This window comes from Solea solea, chromosome 21 (genome assembly GCF_958295425.1).
Source record: "Solea solea chromosome 21, fSolSol10.1, whole genome shotgun sequence".
NCBI lineage: Eukaryota > Metazoa > Chordata > Actinopteri > Pleuronectiformes > Soleidae > Solea > Solea solea.
The window spans coordinates 18,423,077-18,439,284 of NC_081154.1; the positions used below are offsets into that span (position 1 = coordinate 18,423,077).

General features: G+C 40.3%; 1 protein-coding gene across 1 annotated transcript; it reads right to left on the reverse strand.

Annotated features, from left to right (window-relative positions):
* Positions 1–1,417: 1,417 nt before the first annotated feature.
* tlcd3bb (TLC domain containing 3Bb) lies at positions 1,418–15,745 on the reverse strand. The gene is made up of 7 exons (XM_058620574.1): positions 15,263–15,745; positions 13,078–13,281; positions 11,438–11,521; positions 10,433–10,658; positions 9,157–9,252; positions 6,550–6,659; positions 1,418–5,281 (listed from the first exon to the last, which is right to left on the reverse strand). Exons 2-7 carry the CDS (start codon positions 13,200–13,202, stop codon positions 5,014–5,016), a joined length of 909 nt encoding a protein of 302 aa, XP_058476557.1. The 5' UTR covers positions 13,203–13,281; positions 15,263–15,745; the 3' UTR covers positions 1,418–5,013.
* Positions 15,746–16,208: the final 463 nt, after the last annotated feature.

Genomic DNA, 16,208 nt, shown 5'->3' on the forward strand with positions numbered 1-16,208 from the left:
AAACATATACATACATATGTATATATACATATACATACATATATGTATATATACATACACATACATATATATGTATATATACATACATATATACATATATGTATATATACATACATATATACATATATGTATATATACATACATATATACATATATGTATATATACATACACATACATATATATGTATATATACATACATATATACATGTATATATGTATATATACATATACATATATATGTACATATATACATACATATACAGCGGAGAAAATAAGTATTGAACGCGTCAACATTTTTCTCACTAAATATATTTCCGATGGGGCTATTGGGAAAATTTTCACCAGATGTCAGTAACAACCCAAGTTATCCACACATACAAAGAAATAAAAACAAATGAGTCCACAAATGAAGTTGTGTGTAATAAAGTGAAATGACACAGGGAGAAAGTATTGAATACACTTGCTGAAATGTATTTAATACTTAGTAGAAAAGCTTTTGTTGGTAATGGCAGCTTCAAGAGGCCTCCTGTATGGAGAAACTAGTCGCACACATTGATCAGCTGTGATTTTTGCCCATTCTTCCACACAAATTGTCTTCAAATCTTAAAGGCCATCTTGAAATGCTTCTTGAGTGTCACCTTGCTAATGAGAAATCTTTATAGGCCACCAATTACGACTTATCCAGCTAATATTAATTTGCACTGATAGGGGGCAGGATTGCTTCCTAAATATTGGCTTCCTGTGCCTTCTTACATCTTTTTTTCTTCATGTGTTCAATACTATTTCCCTGTGTCATTTCACTTACTTACTTACACATAACTTTTGTCATGGACATTCATGTTTTTATTTCTTTGTATGTGTGGATACGGTTGTTACCTCTCTCTCGTTCTCTCTCTGTGTCCTCATCTTGCAGGTTGCAGGATCCAGATCCAGTTTCGAGGCTATTACTATCATACGTATCATCACTATTACCATTATTATTCTGTTATAATTAAAGTTGATATCAGTATACAGTTTATCAACAGTCTCTGCTGCTGCTTATATAATATAAATGACATTGTAGTTCTATAAACATGTCATCACTGACTGTATAAATTTATAATCTCTCTCTTCTGTAATAATAATAATAATAATAATAATAATCTCTCTTCTCCCTCTGGTCCTTTCCGTCCCCCTCCTCTCCTCTGTCCCTCATTTTTCCTTTTAAACAAAACCGGTCGAGGCAGATGCTGCACATGTGAGTCTGGTTGACAGAGATTTGCCTAGTGTTTGCTCAGTGTGTGAACTGTTGTGTTTCTCTGCTCTTCATGATGTCGTCTATGTTCAGACCTGAGATAATGTATGTTGTGTATGTGATTCAGTGCCATGCAAATCAAATCAAATCAAATAAAATAGAAGAACACACAGGAGACAGACTCAGGACAGAGAAGTATATTTTTAGCTAAGTTGGAGTAACAATAGCGCCTTCATACAAGGCTCAGAAGCACAGAGTATAGTATGTCTGCATAAATATGCATTCAAAAAACCACAAACCAAATAAATAAATAAATAAATAAATACTTACAAATAAATAACGAGCATTTTCTTGTGGAATAATATACAGTACATCGGTTGAAATGTTTTTGTATTTGTCAAGAAGCGGTTATGGTGTATTAGGTCATGGGGTGGGGGGGGGGTTCTCTGTGTCCAACATGCCCACAGTTTAGTTTGGCACGCGCTGCCCTGTCCGCATGGTTTCTGAGTTTAATGCTTTCTCTTTTTTTTTTTTTTTTGACCCATTTCCAGGACAGTGTAGCTGCTTTAAACGAACAAAACAAAACAAAACAAGCCCGTTTGTTCAGTGACGGTTCATGGAACCAGCGGCTCAGTGATCAGAGCAATTCATACAAGAATTCAGTGGTTAGGTTTTTTTTTTTTTAAAGAAAATGAGCAAAATCAGCATCAAGCTAGAAGAAAATGTGCTGAAGGCGGAGCACGAGGAAATGACTGTGGAGCTTTGATGAATCCCTTTAGAAAACATTCAGCCAATTCAATGAGATTTACATCAGCGCTTAAAAAGGGACAGTTCAGGGTCCTTTTTTTGAGGTACGGACACAAGCCTGTGACACAGGAGGCGTTTCTCAAGCTCAAGGAAGAATCCTTCCACCTCAGAACCTCAGCAATCAATGCAGCCTTTCACACACTTGCTAGTACGCTCACTGTACGGCTCAAGACTTGGAAGAATCCTCTCTCCTAAGGTAGGGTCCTCGATCGTGAGAAACACCAAGAGTTTGGCTTCCATAGGAAACAGGGCTGCCAATGAGGGAAAACTGACACTAACAAAAAACTGAACTATCCCTTTAACGAAGAAAAAGAACGATTGGGTTTAAAGCGGCAGCTACTGTGGAAGCGAACAGCAGCGACGGCAGGAAGTGGAATGAAGTCGTATCTACACTGAAACAGGAAGCAGCGACGTGTAACGTTAGGGCTCGTCTGCATTCACCGAGCGGCCGAAAACTCCAAATGTAACAAAAACCCGAGGGGGAGGGGCTAATACTGACATGGAAACATGTGGACTATTCCATTACATTGGCGACGTAAACCTGTCACGTGATTGTGCCCGAGGGGGGAAATCTCCTCCGAGGATACAAATAAATAAAGACATAAAGAAAAGTAAACAAGGGTGAGAAGGGATAAGGCAGCAGAATACAGTCTCCCGTCTACAGATGAGTCAGTCTGCAGGTTGGTTACATTTGTGTTAGAGTGACAGTGATTACATAGAGGATACAGATAATTAAACACTAACAAGTCAAAATACTGCTTAGCCAGGAGAATCTTTTTGCCTTTTTTTTAACTTTTTTTAAGGTCTTCTTCAAGACTAAAGTGAAAGAGACCTTCTGTCTACAGCAAATGTACTAACATACAATATAATACATTCCTAGTTTCATTTCCAGCTCTCCTGCACAGGCAGAGAGCTCAGAGTTTGATCTACATGAGGGAAACAGCCACCTATGCTCACTATACATACATACTTACGTCCGGCAGATTCCTCTCAGGTGTCAGTGCGTGTTCCCGTCTGTCACAGTGTCTGACGACATCATGAAAATACTCCAGTGTCAAAACATCACTCCTTTCACTGTCCCACAAATGAGCTGAAGTACAAGTCGGCCGGCAACCGAATCACCCGGCCACTAAGTCTGGGCCACACGGGACGCTAGTGTGAGCGGCGAGTGACGCGCACTTAAAAGAAGAACTTAAGGTTCATGGAGACGGGGAGTGAGGCAACAGTCTGCTGTGGTCAGCCCTGACAGCGTGCATGACACATGCATGTGATCTCTGCATGGACAATGTCTTTGCTGTTGTCCTTGTGGATGCTCTGAAACACTCATTTCAATTCTGTGACTGAATGACGTAGAAGACCCTGCTGCAGTCTCTTAGGCATTCAAATGTGTTTTCTGTGATCACATGGCGCCTTAAACACAGGTGTAAACACAGGTGTAAACACAGGTGTAAAAACACCCGTGGACGGATTGGTATCGTCTCCACCCACAACGTCGTCATCGCCTCCTCCTGCTTCGAAAAGCAAAGAGGAGTCCGTACAATAGCACAACTTCATGTGTGGCTAACGTTGTTGTTGTTGTTGTTGTTGTGGCAAAAAAAAACAACAAAAACAACATGCAACACTATGGTCTGCTGCAGAAAATCTACAAAAGGGCGAGGACTGTGATCACCAGGGTTAAATGTTACCTGATCATTATCTGATCACAGAAAACACAACTGATGACAACTGACAAGAACTTCAACGATCTCTCACCAAGCAACATGATTTCTTTCACTGATCTCATAAGACGTTAACACCTCATTTTATTTGTTTTAAATTTAAACCTAATGTAAAAAGTATTGATAAATATTAAAATTTCGATTTTTTTTTTAACTGTAAATGCATCGTCTTTAGGCTTTTTCCTTGACATTGGCCTCAATAACTAGTCAAAATCAGTTATTTTGACTAGTTATAAAGTATATATGTATAACTAGCCCTGCAAAAATATTGGCCGACCCCCAAGTCTTAAATATTAGCAAGAACTCATACGTGTATGTAGTGATCTATTATTATTATTATGGCTCCGTCCCACATCAGTTAAAGTTAGCGTCATTTTAAAAGGTGTATCGATATTTCCTGTGTTCTAATAGAGAACATGACATCAGGAGACTTGGTTTAGGCTATTTCAACTGGATGTAACGGATTCATGTAATCATGTAATGATTCATGTGCACTGACATTACATTTACCGTTGTGCATTTAGCAGACGCTTTTATCCAAACAAGGGACTGGAGCACAACCTGCCAGGGCTGGAGATGCGTCTGCACACCTCTGAGCTGCTCCACCTCATCTCACCGGTTTTATTTATTTAAAAAGAGAAGATTTTGTTTAGAGACACAGGAAATGTTTTCGAGGTGAGAAGCATTATTTTGTTTTGTGGATAAAATATTACATTTATGAACAGCATTGTTTCCAGGTTTGGGGAACAATAATCATTCTTACTTGCAGACCGACTACAGTCCAGCAAAGGTCTCACAGTAAACGCCAGTGATGTCTCAGCCGTACTTTAGAAAGTGCCTTTCAGATCATGGATGTTGTGATTTGGCGCTACATAAGTTCAATTTGATTCCTATAGTCATTGACACTGAGGTCAAAGGTCAGTTTTTGATATGAACCAGACACAAGCAGAGAGAATCAGTGAAGGATCTGAGAGACGCAGCGTGGCAGACAATCAAATAAAAAGAAGTGGTTCTAAGACTTAGACTGGCTCCAGTGTGGCCCCAGGGCCTCAGTGTGGCCCCTGGGCGTCAGTGTGGCTGCCGGCCCCCAAACACTTCAGCACTATTTGAGGCCGTCGTCTGTAGCTTTCTTCATATTGCTACATTTTTCAAGTCTCACTTTTCCCTTTCACAGCTTTCTTTCCTTTAACAAACTTCATTGGTACATTCGCCCTCCCCCTCCCTCCCTCTCCCTCCCTCCCCCTCCACTCCTCTCAGTGAGTGGCCAGCTCGGGCTCTGTGGAGCGGGTGCTGTAGCCGTTGGCGGGCTGCGGCAGAGCGCTCCCGTCCTTCCGGCGCTCCTTTGGCGAGGCCGTCGTTGGGCGTGGTCTCTGGGAGCGGGAGGAGCCCAAGAATAGTCGCAGAGCTCCCCTGCAAATGAGGGAGAACCAATAGAGCTGCGGGGCCATAAGCAGGGAGGCACCCAGGTTACAGTGCCACGGCACAGAGAAGGGAACCATGTGGAATGGGATAGAGGCGTACCTGGATACAAGCAGAGGAAACACATGTGTCAGACCTGACACACGAAAACCACTCCAGATCTTTTTTAACTTGGATTCTATCATGGAAAGAGCATTTTGGGAGCACTGAAAACACATGTCGACAAACAATAAACTACTCTGGGAAAACAACCAGGTCATAGTCCCAATATTTGTTTAGTTTGATTGGTTCATAACTTTTATTTTCTTTCCTTAGTCGCTCCGGTTTTATTTCTGTGGTTGGATAGATTGTAATGCCTACTTATTCGAATAAAACTTTATTCACAAAAAATAGTTTGCACATAAGGTAAACGCACAGTAAACTACGCTAACTAACATTGAACTGGTAGGAAATTAAATGTTAGCATGTCATTTGTAATTAATTGTGTACGACACATGTTCAGCTTTCAGTTTAACGTGACGAGTTAAACGGCGTTCACTTAACGTCACGTTACACGTCATGTGACGTCCGTTTCATTTAATACAAATGTATTTGTCTCATTGTAATTTAAACGTGAAATAAACAAACCACAATAATAGATATGTTTTAGATCTGGCCACATACAAATAGATACATTATTAAAACGATTCAAATAAACTTAAACATTTGGTATAAATGAGAGTTGATGACTTAAATAATAATAATTTAATTATTGGTCCTATATGGGATTATTGTTATTCTTGTATTTTTTGGTAACTTTACTTTGTTGCTACATTATTTTGTTAAGTTGGCATCAAAAGATATAAGTAAATGAATCTTTCAGACCTATAAGCAGTGTTCATGTGATTTCACACATTCATAGCGTTTGTGTGAAATCAATTAACGCATAATAATCCTAATATTGTGATTCATTCTCTGTGAACAGTCGTACCAAGAACATCTATAATCATCACATCCCTAATCCCACATTCAGTTCACTAAGCAAACGCCTGTCACCTGCTCCTGATACATGAAGGAACCTTAGACTTGTCCTCACTTCTGCTGTCGGGCTTCACACGTTTATCGTTAGCGTGATCGTATGATGGGAAAAGGTTATTTTAGGTTTAAATAAAAGTGTGGAGCAGCCGTCGGCTCACTGTCCTCTCAGCAGTGAAGGAGGAGAGCAGTCAAACAGGAGGACGATCAATATACACAGTGAACAGTGATGATTATAAACAGGAGAGCCGGGAGAAGTCAAGCACATACAGTCTGTGTGAGTACGAGATCACGTGACCGACACCAGCTCAGCGAGAACACAGACTCTGAGAGAGGAGACGAGCAGAAAGACATACCTTCCATAGACGTAGTAGAGGTAAGGGAAGAGGAGGACTCGACAGATGAAAAAAGTGATCAGCATTAGAGCTCCGTTCACTTTGTGCAGGAGAGTGTGTTGCTGTTTGTACTGAGAGACGAAAGAAAACAAGAGGGAGAGATCGAGAGGGGGGAGAAAAGCAAGCGGTACAGTTTGGTGAAAGCTTGAAGACGTCAGGTACGGGATTGTTTCATGTCACAATAATACCGACTAAAATGATTGGGATTGACAATATCATGAGAAGTGGAAAAATAGGAAAAACAAGAGAACTACTGTAAGTCCAGAGTAAAAGGAGCCGCTCAGACTCACTGGCAGCTCATGAACAACTTCACTGCTCATGTCTTTATACGTCCAAACATGTTTTCACCAGGTACAGAGAGATTATTTACTCTATACACTTTTTAAAGCACATTCTGTATTTATATCGTTTATGTAAAAAGGTATTTATTTTTGGGGGGTGGAGATTTGCACATTCGTTTTCTTTGTTTTGTGTGTGTGTGTGTGTGTGTGTGTGTGTGTGTGTGTGTGTGTGTGTGTGTGTGTGTGTGTGTGTGTGTGTGTGTGTGTGTGTGTGTGTGTGTGTGTGTGTGTGTGTGTGTGTGTGTATTATGTTGGAAATAAAGCCTTCATTCATTCATTCATTCATTTTGAAGTGCTGAAGTTTCCGCTATCCTCTGCACATTAGTGCACACACACTGGCTGCACTGGTTTGTTTGTGTGCAGGATACACATGAAAAACGCTACTGTTTGGTGACAATGATCAACATTACACAGCAGACGTGAGTGATGCTCCAGTTGTTTCCAGTGACACAGCGTTGTCTGTAAATATTACTGTAGCTGTGCTGGAAATAGTCGTCGATCAGTGCCTCGTGTTTTATTTATCAAATACACACCAGCAGAATGCAGCCTGTATTATGATCAATGTTTCTGAACATACTTTTAATCCATGGTTTAGAGAGGAGTGATTATTTTTGACTGAACAAATATCATCTCAACAATAATTAACTTAAAAAAACACACAACAGGCCAGAATCAGTGTATGTGATGGCTGAGTAGAATTCACCAGAAACCACCAAATATGGCCAAACTATTTCTCTAGTAGTAGTGTGTGACTTCTTACAGGCGCTCACTGTCCGCCCTCGTCAGCATTTTCAAGCCACTCACGTGAAATATTAATGATTTTCTCTGTTCATGATTATCCATATAATGGAAATTCAGCACCATCAACTTACTGTGAGTGTTTTTTATCCAGAGACTGTATATGAAAATAAATGGACCCGTTTGACCTGCACCCAGGCTGCTACAGTATGTGTCCACTCGTGTGGGATGCCCAGAAATAGCTCATTTTCCTATTAACCTGCGTTCAAACCAAGTTCTTTAGGCGGTCAGTGCAGTCGCTGCCTTGTGACTAACTGCTACTTCCTTTCATTTGGCAAACCTGGAGACTAGGACTGGGTGAGATGGGAACAAAAATCCCAGTTTATTTCTTTGTGTTTTGAAGGTGAAATGAAGGATATTTATGTGTTAGAAACAATGAAAAAATAAATATGGTCAAATTCTGCTATCACACAAATAATTAGGCTTCAAATTTAAAAAGAGTTAAGTGACTTTCTAAATCTTTTTTTTTTTTTTTTTAAAATCAATATTTATAACATTTAGCACCGACTGATGCAATATGATGAATATCAATGCAACAGCCTTTAAAAGCAGGAAAAGTCATCACAGATTTCACTATATGACGATATTCAAAATCTAAAACCATGTCTTGTCTCACGTCATCATATTGATATAATGTTCATATACTGAAGACTATGTCCATTCTATACACAATCAGCCTTTATTGTGACGAAGATAAAGATAAGAACTTTATCTTCATCTAGAACCTGAACATACTGTTAATATCAGCGTGTTTGACATGTCACACACCCACACAGATAAAGAGAGGCCAGCACGTCATGGGGCTGATGTATAAAAGGTGGTTTTGTGCGTGTGTTGTTTACAGAAGACAACTTCACTTTTATCTTCAACAGTTAATCTGTTTCATTGAGATATCGCTCAGGACAAGCTTGAATATCCAAGAATGACATGACATCCCAACAATAAACACACTATTGTTCTTTCTTTTTTCCCCCTCCTAGCAGGACCACAGCCTTTAACCCACTGCTGTCAATCAAACAACAACAATCGCTGTTGTCAGGGAAAGAAGGGCAGGGTGCACAGTGACGGAGGACAGAAGGACAAGCTGAGATCTGAGGTCTGCTGAACAACCAGTCTAAATACTGTAGGAGCCTCAGATGAGGAGAAAGTAAAGGAGGACACACACACACACACACACACACACACACACACACACACACACACACGTAAATGCAGCTCCTACAACATGTATTCACTAAAAAAAAAAAACTGTGGTACCAAGTCAGCAGAAGACAGTGGACATGAAAGAGGGGCATGGTGAGAATGACAGGAAACACAGTCTCCAGTGAATGAGGGAAGAAAGGAGCAGAGTGCAGAGGAACGTCAGTGGCACAAACACGCACAAACACGCACAAACCCGTTTTACCTGAGGCTGAGAAGGAAAACTCACCTGGATAAGTATTTTTCCTAAGCAGACAGACGGAGTGCTGAGTTCAGCCATGAACATTATACCCTGGAAATAATCCCCCCGTCCTTGTCTCCAGAACTAAAGTGAGAGAGAAAATGATTTTATGATTTGTACAGAATGCACAAAACAAGTATTTGCTGCTTGGTAACAAATACACAAATGTTAATACACGTCTACCTTGAACAAGTTCAACTTTTAAAGACTAATTCCCACTTTTTCAGAGTCAGTGGATCTCTGTGGAGGACTTTTTAAATCTGTGGTGACGTAAAACAAGTGTACAAAACCTGATTTAATCAGTACAGCAATACATTTATGAGCTACAAGAGATGCACAGCTCATAAATATAATTTATGTATATAAGGCTAAGAATAGGTTTGATGCTTTAATCTCATTGTTAAATAACATTTTCTGACAGGAAAGTGAAGTTTGTGCTTTGTAAAGCGCTCACTCTCCTGCACCAGAGTCCATAGAGAAAATCTGCACTTTTACATGAAGGAACACAGGAGCCGCTGATCCACTGCTGCCCGTCTCTCAGGAGATTTAAAAAGTTTGACTTTGCAGCTCTGGTGTTTCAAATCTTTCAAGGCAGCAGTAGAACAGCAGCCAGCTCAAAATGCTGATTTCATCTATGGACTTTGAGTGAGCTGTTAAAAACTGTGCTGGCAGCCATGTTTTGCCTGAAAGCAAAGAGTCTCTTTGTGATGATCACTTTCATATTGTGTCAACAGATTCTAATATATTAGAGCAGGGGTGTCAAACTCGAATGACCTGGGGGCCAATGAGCATCTAGTCTGGTCAAGCGGGGGCCGACAGAGGAAAAAATGTGGGCAATAGAAGATATTCATTATGATATTAGACAGATTTGCAAAGTAAAAGTGCTTGTTTTGATATAAAATGATTCACAATAGAAACATTTTTATGATGCACAAAAACAATAATAACAAGGTTAATTGTGATTAAAACAGCTTAAATATATATAATTTCATATTGAGTGTGATACATTTAATAAAGCAATGATTACAACTGAATGTCTTATTACTATTATAAAATATTGTTGCAAATACATTTAGTTTTATATTCTGTCTCTATTCCATCACCTCGCACAGTGGTTTGACACATGTGTATTAGAGTGTTCCTCTGTCAACATGAAACTAAAAAAAGAAAGAAAATGAATGTAATGTTGTGGCTGATTGTCAAATTCTTCTCGATGCCTTCATCAAATCTCAGCTAAGCAGAAGGAGCCGTGCTTGATAGTTACCACAGAGACTGGGAAGCAGACGGTGACCATGACAACATGGTGCAGCACCATGAGGAACTCGCGCCGCAAGTAGCTGGTCAGCGCAGAGCTCATATGCTGCGGTGCTGCCGAGGCCTCCTCGTGCCCTTTGACCCGCAGCTTGTACCAGTAGCACATGAACATGGCATAAATGTCGTAGACAAAGTAGGGGACAGCAAACATGATGTAAGTGCTGGTCAGCCAGTGTCTGTGTGGAGAAGAAAAGAGAGTGGCTTTAAAAACACTGAAGTGTCTCTGCAACAGCTTCTCTAACACCATATTAGGCTGTTCAAACACAACCAGCGCACTGATTATTCCTAACACACAGATACTATCTGTCCACTCCTTAATCCAAAGATTTACAGTTAGAGATTAAATGCATGGAGCCATCAGAAAGTAAACAAACATCAGAGATAGCATGAGTGTCATTATTCATTTGTATTACTGGATCAGATAACTACAGAGGCCTAATGCATTCACTTCACAAGAGTACAAGTGGATCAAACTGAGAGAGCGGGACATGTTTCAACAGAGCCCTCTACAAGGCCATGAAAGCTTTTCTTGTTTTTTTATGAAGCTTATTAGTTCAGAAAGACAGAGCTAATTATTGTTTTTTTTTCTTCTTAAAGGGAAAAATCATCAGGTTTCCTCAGGTAAAGGCAAAATACTTCCATAGAGATCAGAGGACAAATGTAAAAAAACACTGAGTACTGTACTGATCCCTGATGCACAGTCAGTGCTGTGGACTGTGTCATTTTTTGTGTGGAAAAACTGAAATAAGCAGCAGCACTTTAGCTGTGTCCTAGCATAACATATTTGGAGTATTGTTTTTTTTTCTTAGGTTTTTAAAATGTCTGTTTATGGCTAGATCGTCTTTTTCCATACGACATGATTACGACCCTATTTTCTCTCTCGACGCATTACAACACAGAACAGGCTTGTCTGACATGTTACTAAACATGTTATGAACAGCATGTCTTTACTTACCGGTCCTCAATGATGTCCTCGCAGGAGGAAGCAATGATGTAGCCAGCTGAGGAAGCCATGACTGCCTGAACTGACGACACCAACCTGTTTGCAGAGAACAGACCGTAAACAAATAATGAGGTTTTTCATTTTCCAAGATTAAAAAAGAAAAGATTCAAGACTATTGACTTAACCAAGCTGAAGCAATAACTGCAGCCACAAGTTATTATGTATGGCTGTCAATGTGACTATTAACGAGTATATAAAGAAGAGATATTCAGGGTTCCCACAAAACCTTTCCACAACTTCCATGTCTCAATTTAAGTAGTACAAAGGTTGGCCCCCATCGTGACTATGGTCGTTTCCACACCTAATAGTCTCTGCTAGACTTGGCACGATTGGGGACTCGCAACATTCAGCCGCTCCGAGTTTACTTTCACACTTTAGTGAAACCAACCCAACTTTTTGAATAACGTATTCTCCTCCTCGCCTGAGGCGGCGCTGCATCAAGAATTACTTAAGGAGCAGACGCGACAATAACGAACAAGAAAACTCACTCAGCTGTTGGTTAATGCAGGACAACCTGTGTTTCCTCCACATCAGAGCAAAACATGGAGCTGCAAATCCAAGAAAAAACCTTGGATGCAAACAAATCACAAGCTATCCATTGTTAGCAATACGAGTGATAAGTAGAGGAACCAGCCCGTTGAGGGTTTTATAGGTAAGGCATTTTGAAAGTTTTAAGATTCTCAAATCTCAAGAAGTTGTAATAATTGGACAATGATAAGAGTATGGTTTTCTGGCAAATACCTTGATGGCTTTTTCTTGGAATCACATGTTTCCGAGTTTCAAACTCCAAGTTGCGTATACAACTACAAACACACTGACCTGAAATAAGTGTTACTTTAAATGTTTTAGCAGCAGGAACGCTCGCCACGCCCAGCAGGGGGCAGCAGTTTATCCATTTCTGCAATTGAGTGTAAAAGTCTCGAGTAGGCTATAAGGACACATCTCTGTGAAGACACTTGTGAGGACACACGTCCAACACAAACTGTAGTTTGTGTAACTTTGTAAAAAACATTCACGACCCAAACCAATGTGAACAGAATTAATTCAGCAATTTTATATCATAGCACACAGGAGTTGTTGATCCACTGCAGCCTCTCTCTGTGGGGGAAAAATCTCACTCTGACATGTAATGTAATTCACTCAATAATAAAGGAATGAAAAATAAGTACCTCAGCCATCTGAATCGTTCACACCAGTGTCATAGAATAATCTCCGAGTTAACTTCATTCATTTTCAAAAGGTACAGCATATTATTTTGGTTTCAAGTAGCAGCTACAGTGAATTCACAATTCACTAAAACCTACATTTGAGTGTAATGTAGATTTAAAGTGTTTTAAATCACAACAAAGTGAGTTTCCTGTGTGCAGCGTGGCAATGTCACCGGGCTACACAAAACCTCAACAGTACTATACAGAGAAACAGAGTCATGTGGAGCTGGCAGGCTTAATCAGCATTATAAAAAGCTCATTTGACAATGGCTTTAATGAAACAAGTATTCGTGTTTGTATTCAAAAGTTACAGTGTCAAAGTGTCACAATTCTACAACATGGAAGTTTAAGAAAAGAGAATAACCAAGAGTAAGGTTTCCTTACCTGGCAGACACGATGACTGCATCTCCTTCGCTCCATCTCAGTGCTGGGATGGACTTGAGGCATTGCTTGGACAGTAAGAACAGACCGGGAAAGAACACAGACCCAGCAGCTAGGATGGTCAGCATGGTCCCTGGAGATGTGTCTGAGAGGTGCAAAGTTCAGCGGGCAATCTGGTCCTAGAGATCTGTCGCTCTCTCCCCCTCTCTGCAAATTACAACACGACAAGGAGTGGTTTATATTGATCTTACTGGTGGACACTCCCATATGGTTGCGTTTACTGAGATAGCCACAAAACAGACTATCAGAGGGCAACATATAGGGTTCTGCTCTGAGTACAGCTGACCTGACGAGAGGTAAGTCAGTCGGGACATAATGGGAGACATTCAAAATACTGTTACTCATCTTCTACCACTTTATCCTCCACATGGAGGAAAGCCCAGCTGACAAAGACCAAACTTATAACAACCTATATATAACCCATAAATCATTCTTGCACAGCTGTTCTAGCCATCATGGCACTAATGGTTAACAAAAAGAGGAAATGGGGAAACTTACTTAAACATTTTTCCCACTTTGTAATTCTTCAACCATCATTGGTAGGTTATTATTATTATTATTATTATTATTATTATTATTAATAAATGAATTTCTTATTTATGCAAGTATGCACAGTTTTGTTCCCACAAACTCTGCAAAGTCACTACATTTTCATTTCTTTGTCCAGACATTTGACAGTTTAGTTAATTGATTATACATTTGATGCGTTTCATATTTAACTTGTCCATTGATTTTAGTAAAAATATGTAGATGCCGATTGGAAAAACTGACAGACAACTCAAGTGTTTTTCAATAAATGCTTACTTAAGATGCATTACTAAAATAAAATCATGCAAACAGCAGCTGGTTGATTTCTGAAAATCACCATCGGCCTTAGAACAGTAGAATCAGTCAACCTATAATTTTACTTCACAATGCTCATCTTCAATGTACATATTAAGTGCTTCATTTTAAATATTCCTGTTAATTTTATCTTGACTTGACAGCAAATAAGGAGTATCCAATGAAGAATTGTAAATGAGTACTTTAAGTTAAATGTGAAAAGCTGACTGATTCCCATCTGGACCTTTGTGGATTTAAATAGCCCTTTCTTCTTATTTACATACTGACTGCAGGGTCAGAGCATCACTTTAGTTTAGTTGATTCTGTACAACTGATGTGACACAGTCAGTCAATCTTGAGGAAACCATGAGGTCCATCTATACCGTCGTGCACTTTGCTTCCATCGGACAAGCTGACTCATTAAAAGTTGGAAGTCCATTAGCAAAATACGCATTGCGCTTTTTTATAGTCCTGAACGTCGAAATTATCGACACAGCCACGAGCTGCTGCTTCTCGTGGGTTAGGTGTTTACTCACTTGACCCGTCACAGTGGAAAGAAAGCAGTTTACTGTCGAAGGCTTTGCGGGCGGCTCAACACACAAGCAGACGCCGGCTGACTTAACCGATATGGCACGAGCAGTATTAGCATCTATGTTAGCGTTAGCATTAGCAATGCTGTCTAATTTGCACCACAATAAGTTTCTACGAGAACATTTAAAGCTACTTGACAACCAAACACACGCCAAGTTAGCTGCAATGTAAGCTCACAGTCAAACGTGCCAGCTAGTTAAGCTAACGACAGGCAGCCACAGGTAACGCTAGCTGTCATTTGATGGTCATATTGTTCATAAATAACTCTTTGAGTCAGCGGTCAAATGTGGATGTTTAACGAGAAGAAATAACGCTGCTAACCGCTGCATGTCATCCTTCAAGCCCAGAAACCAACAGTCCGCGCTGCTCATTTACTGCTAACAATGACGCTTTGACACTTAGCTAACGTTAGCGGTTCAGTTCACTCACTGCTGCCGCTCCAGTTCCCAACAGTCTTGTTATAAAGCACAATAAAAACACGGCAACTAGCGAGACGAGTACAGCCACAGACCACAGAGAAGACACGAATGTTCCACGGCCCGCGCTGTGCCTCCCGTTCATAGAAATGTTATAGTTATGCTAAACTGTTTCGCTCGGTTGTTATTTGTTTGTAGCAGTTAGCAGTGGCACACTGATCCTCGTGCACGCCACCCACAGCTAACTGGCTAACACACTCAAGAGTTCACGCGTGTTTAGAAGAAATCAAAGCATTTACGCAGAGACTGTGCAGAGTCCGGTCAGCGGCCAGTCGAAGCTCGAGTCCTGCAGAAAGCGTTCAACGTTAGAGGTGTCCCCGGGCTCTGCGTCTCGATGATCCGCATGTTTATGTGGCCACTTCAATGTCTGAAGGGTAGCGGCAGAGAGCTAACGCTAGCTTGCAGCAATTTAGATCGAAATCTGTGCGAGGGCAGCTCTCTGGGAGCATTGGTGACTAATTTGCGGTGTGTCCAGCTCACGCAAATAACTGCTCTAAAGTGAGGTGAAGCGACGGCAGAGCGGAGACAGTGCGGTCCGGTCCGGTCCAGGTGTGAGGGCGACGCTAGCTGCTGCAGCCGCTATGTCATCGCTACAACAGAGCAGATGTTACGTTGACTCAACAGTGAGGTCTGCGCCAGTTAGCGGAGCGGAGCTGAGCTGGGCTGAGCTGAGCTGAGCTCCCACAGCAGCGGCAGCAGCTCCAGGCTGCAGCTTCTGTCATGACGACACACATGTGCACCAGCACACTCACTGCTCCACTGCTCTGAACTGGCTTTCCGTTGTTTTCAATTAGTATTCTCCAGGAGGAATTCATGATTAACACCAGCTGCTGTCACACTGACTAATTATTACTTATACACTTCAATAAAAAAAAATTAAAAAAAACAAGCTGGCATTTAAATATATTAAAAGTTATTTATAATAATATTTTGTAATTTCCTGCTAGAAAATATTTATTAATTGATGACAAATTGCCCCACTGTCATCGTGTCGAGTTTCAAACAAATGTAATGTTTTTAATAAGTTTTGTTTTTCTTTTTAATAATAAATACATTTAATAAGGTTAATTCAGCTGTTGAAAACGGACAACATATGTATAATTATTATCATTATTATTATTATGCAATTCCCCGCACCTTCCATAACTTTCTACAACTGCACACTTGGTTGTATTCTAATATTCT

Bases quoted from the DNA above. Each gene is read 5' to 3' on its own strand.
- tlcd3bb (XM_058620574.1), bottom strand. From the start codon at position 13,202: ATGCTGACCATCCTAGCTGCTGGGTCTGTGTTCTTTCCCGGTCTGTTC. The intron at 6,660-9,156 runs GTGAGTTTTCCT...TTCGTCTCTCAG, and splicing joins TAGGAAAAATACTTATCCAG to TACAAACAGCAACACACTCT. The intron at 5,282-6,549 runs GTATGTCTTTCT...GCTTGTATCCAG, and splicing joins CTCTACTACGTCTATGGAAG to GTACGCCTCTATCCCATTCC.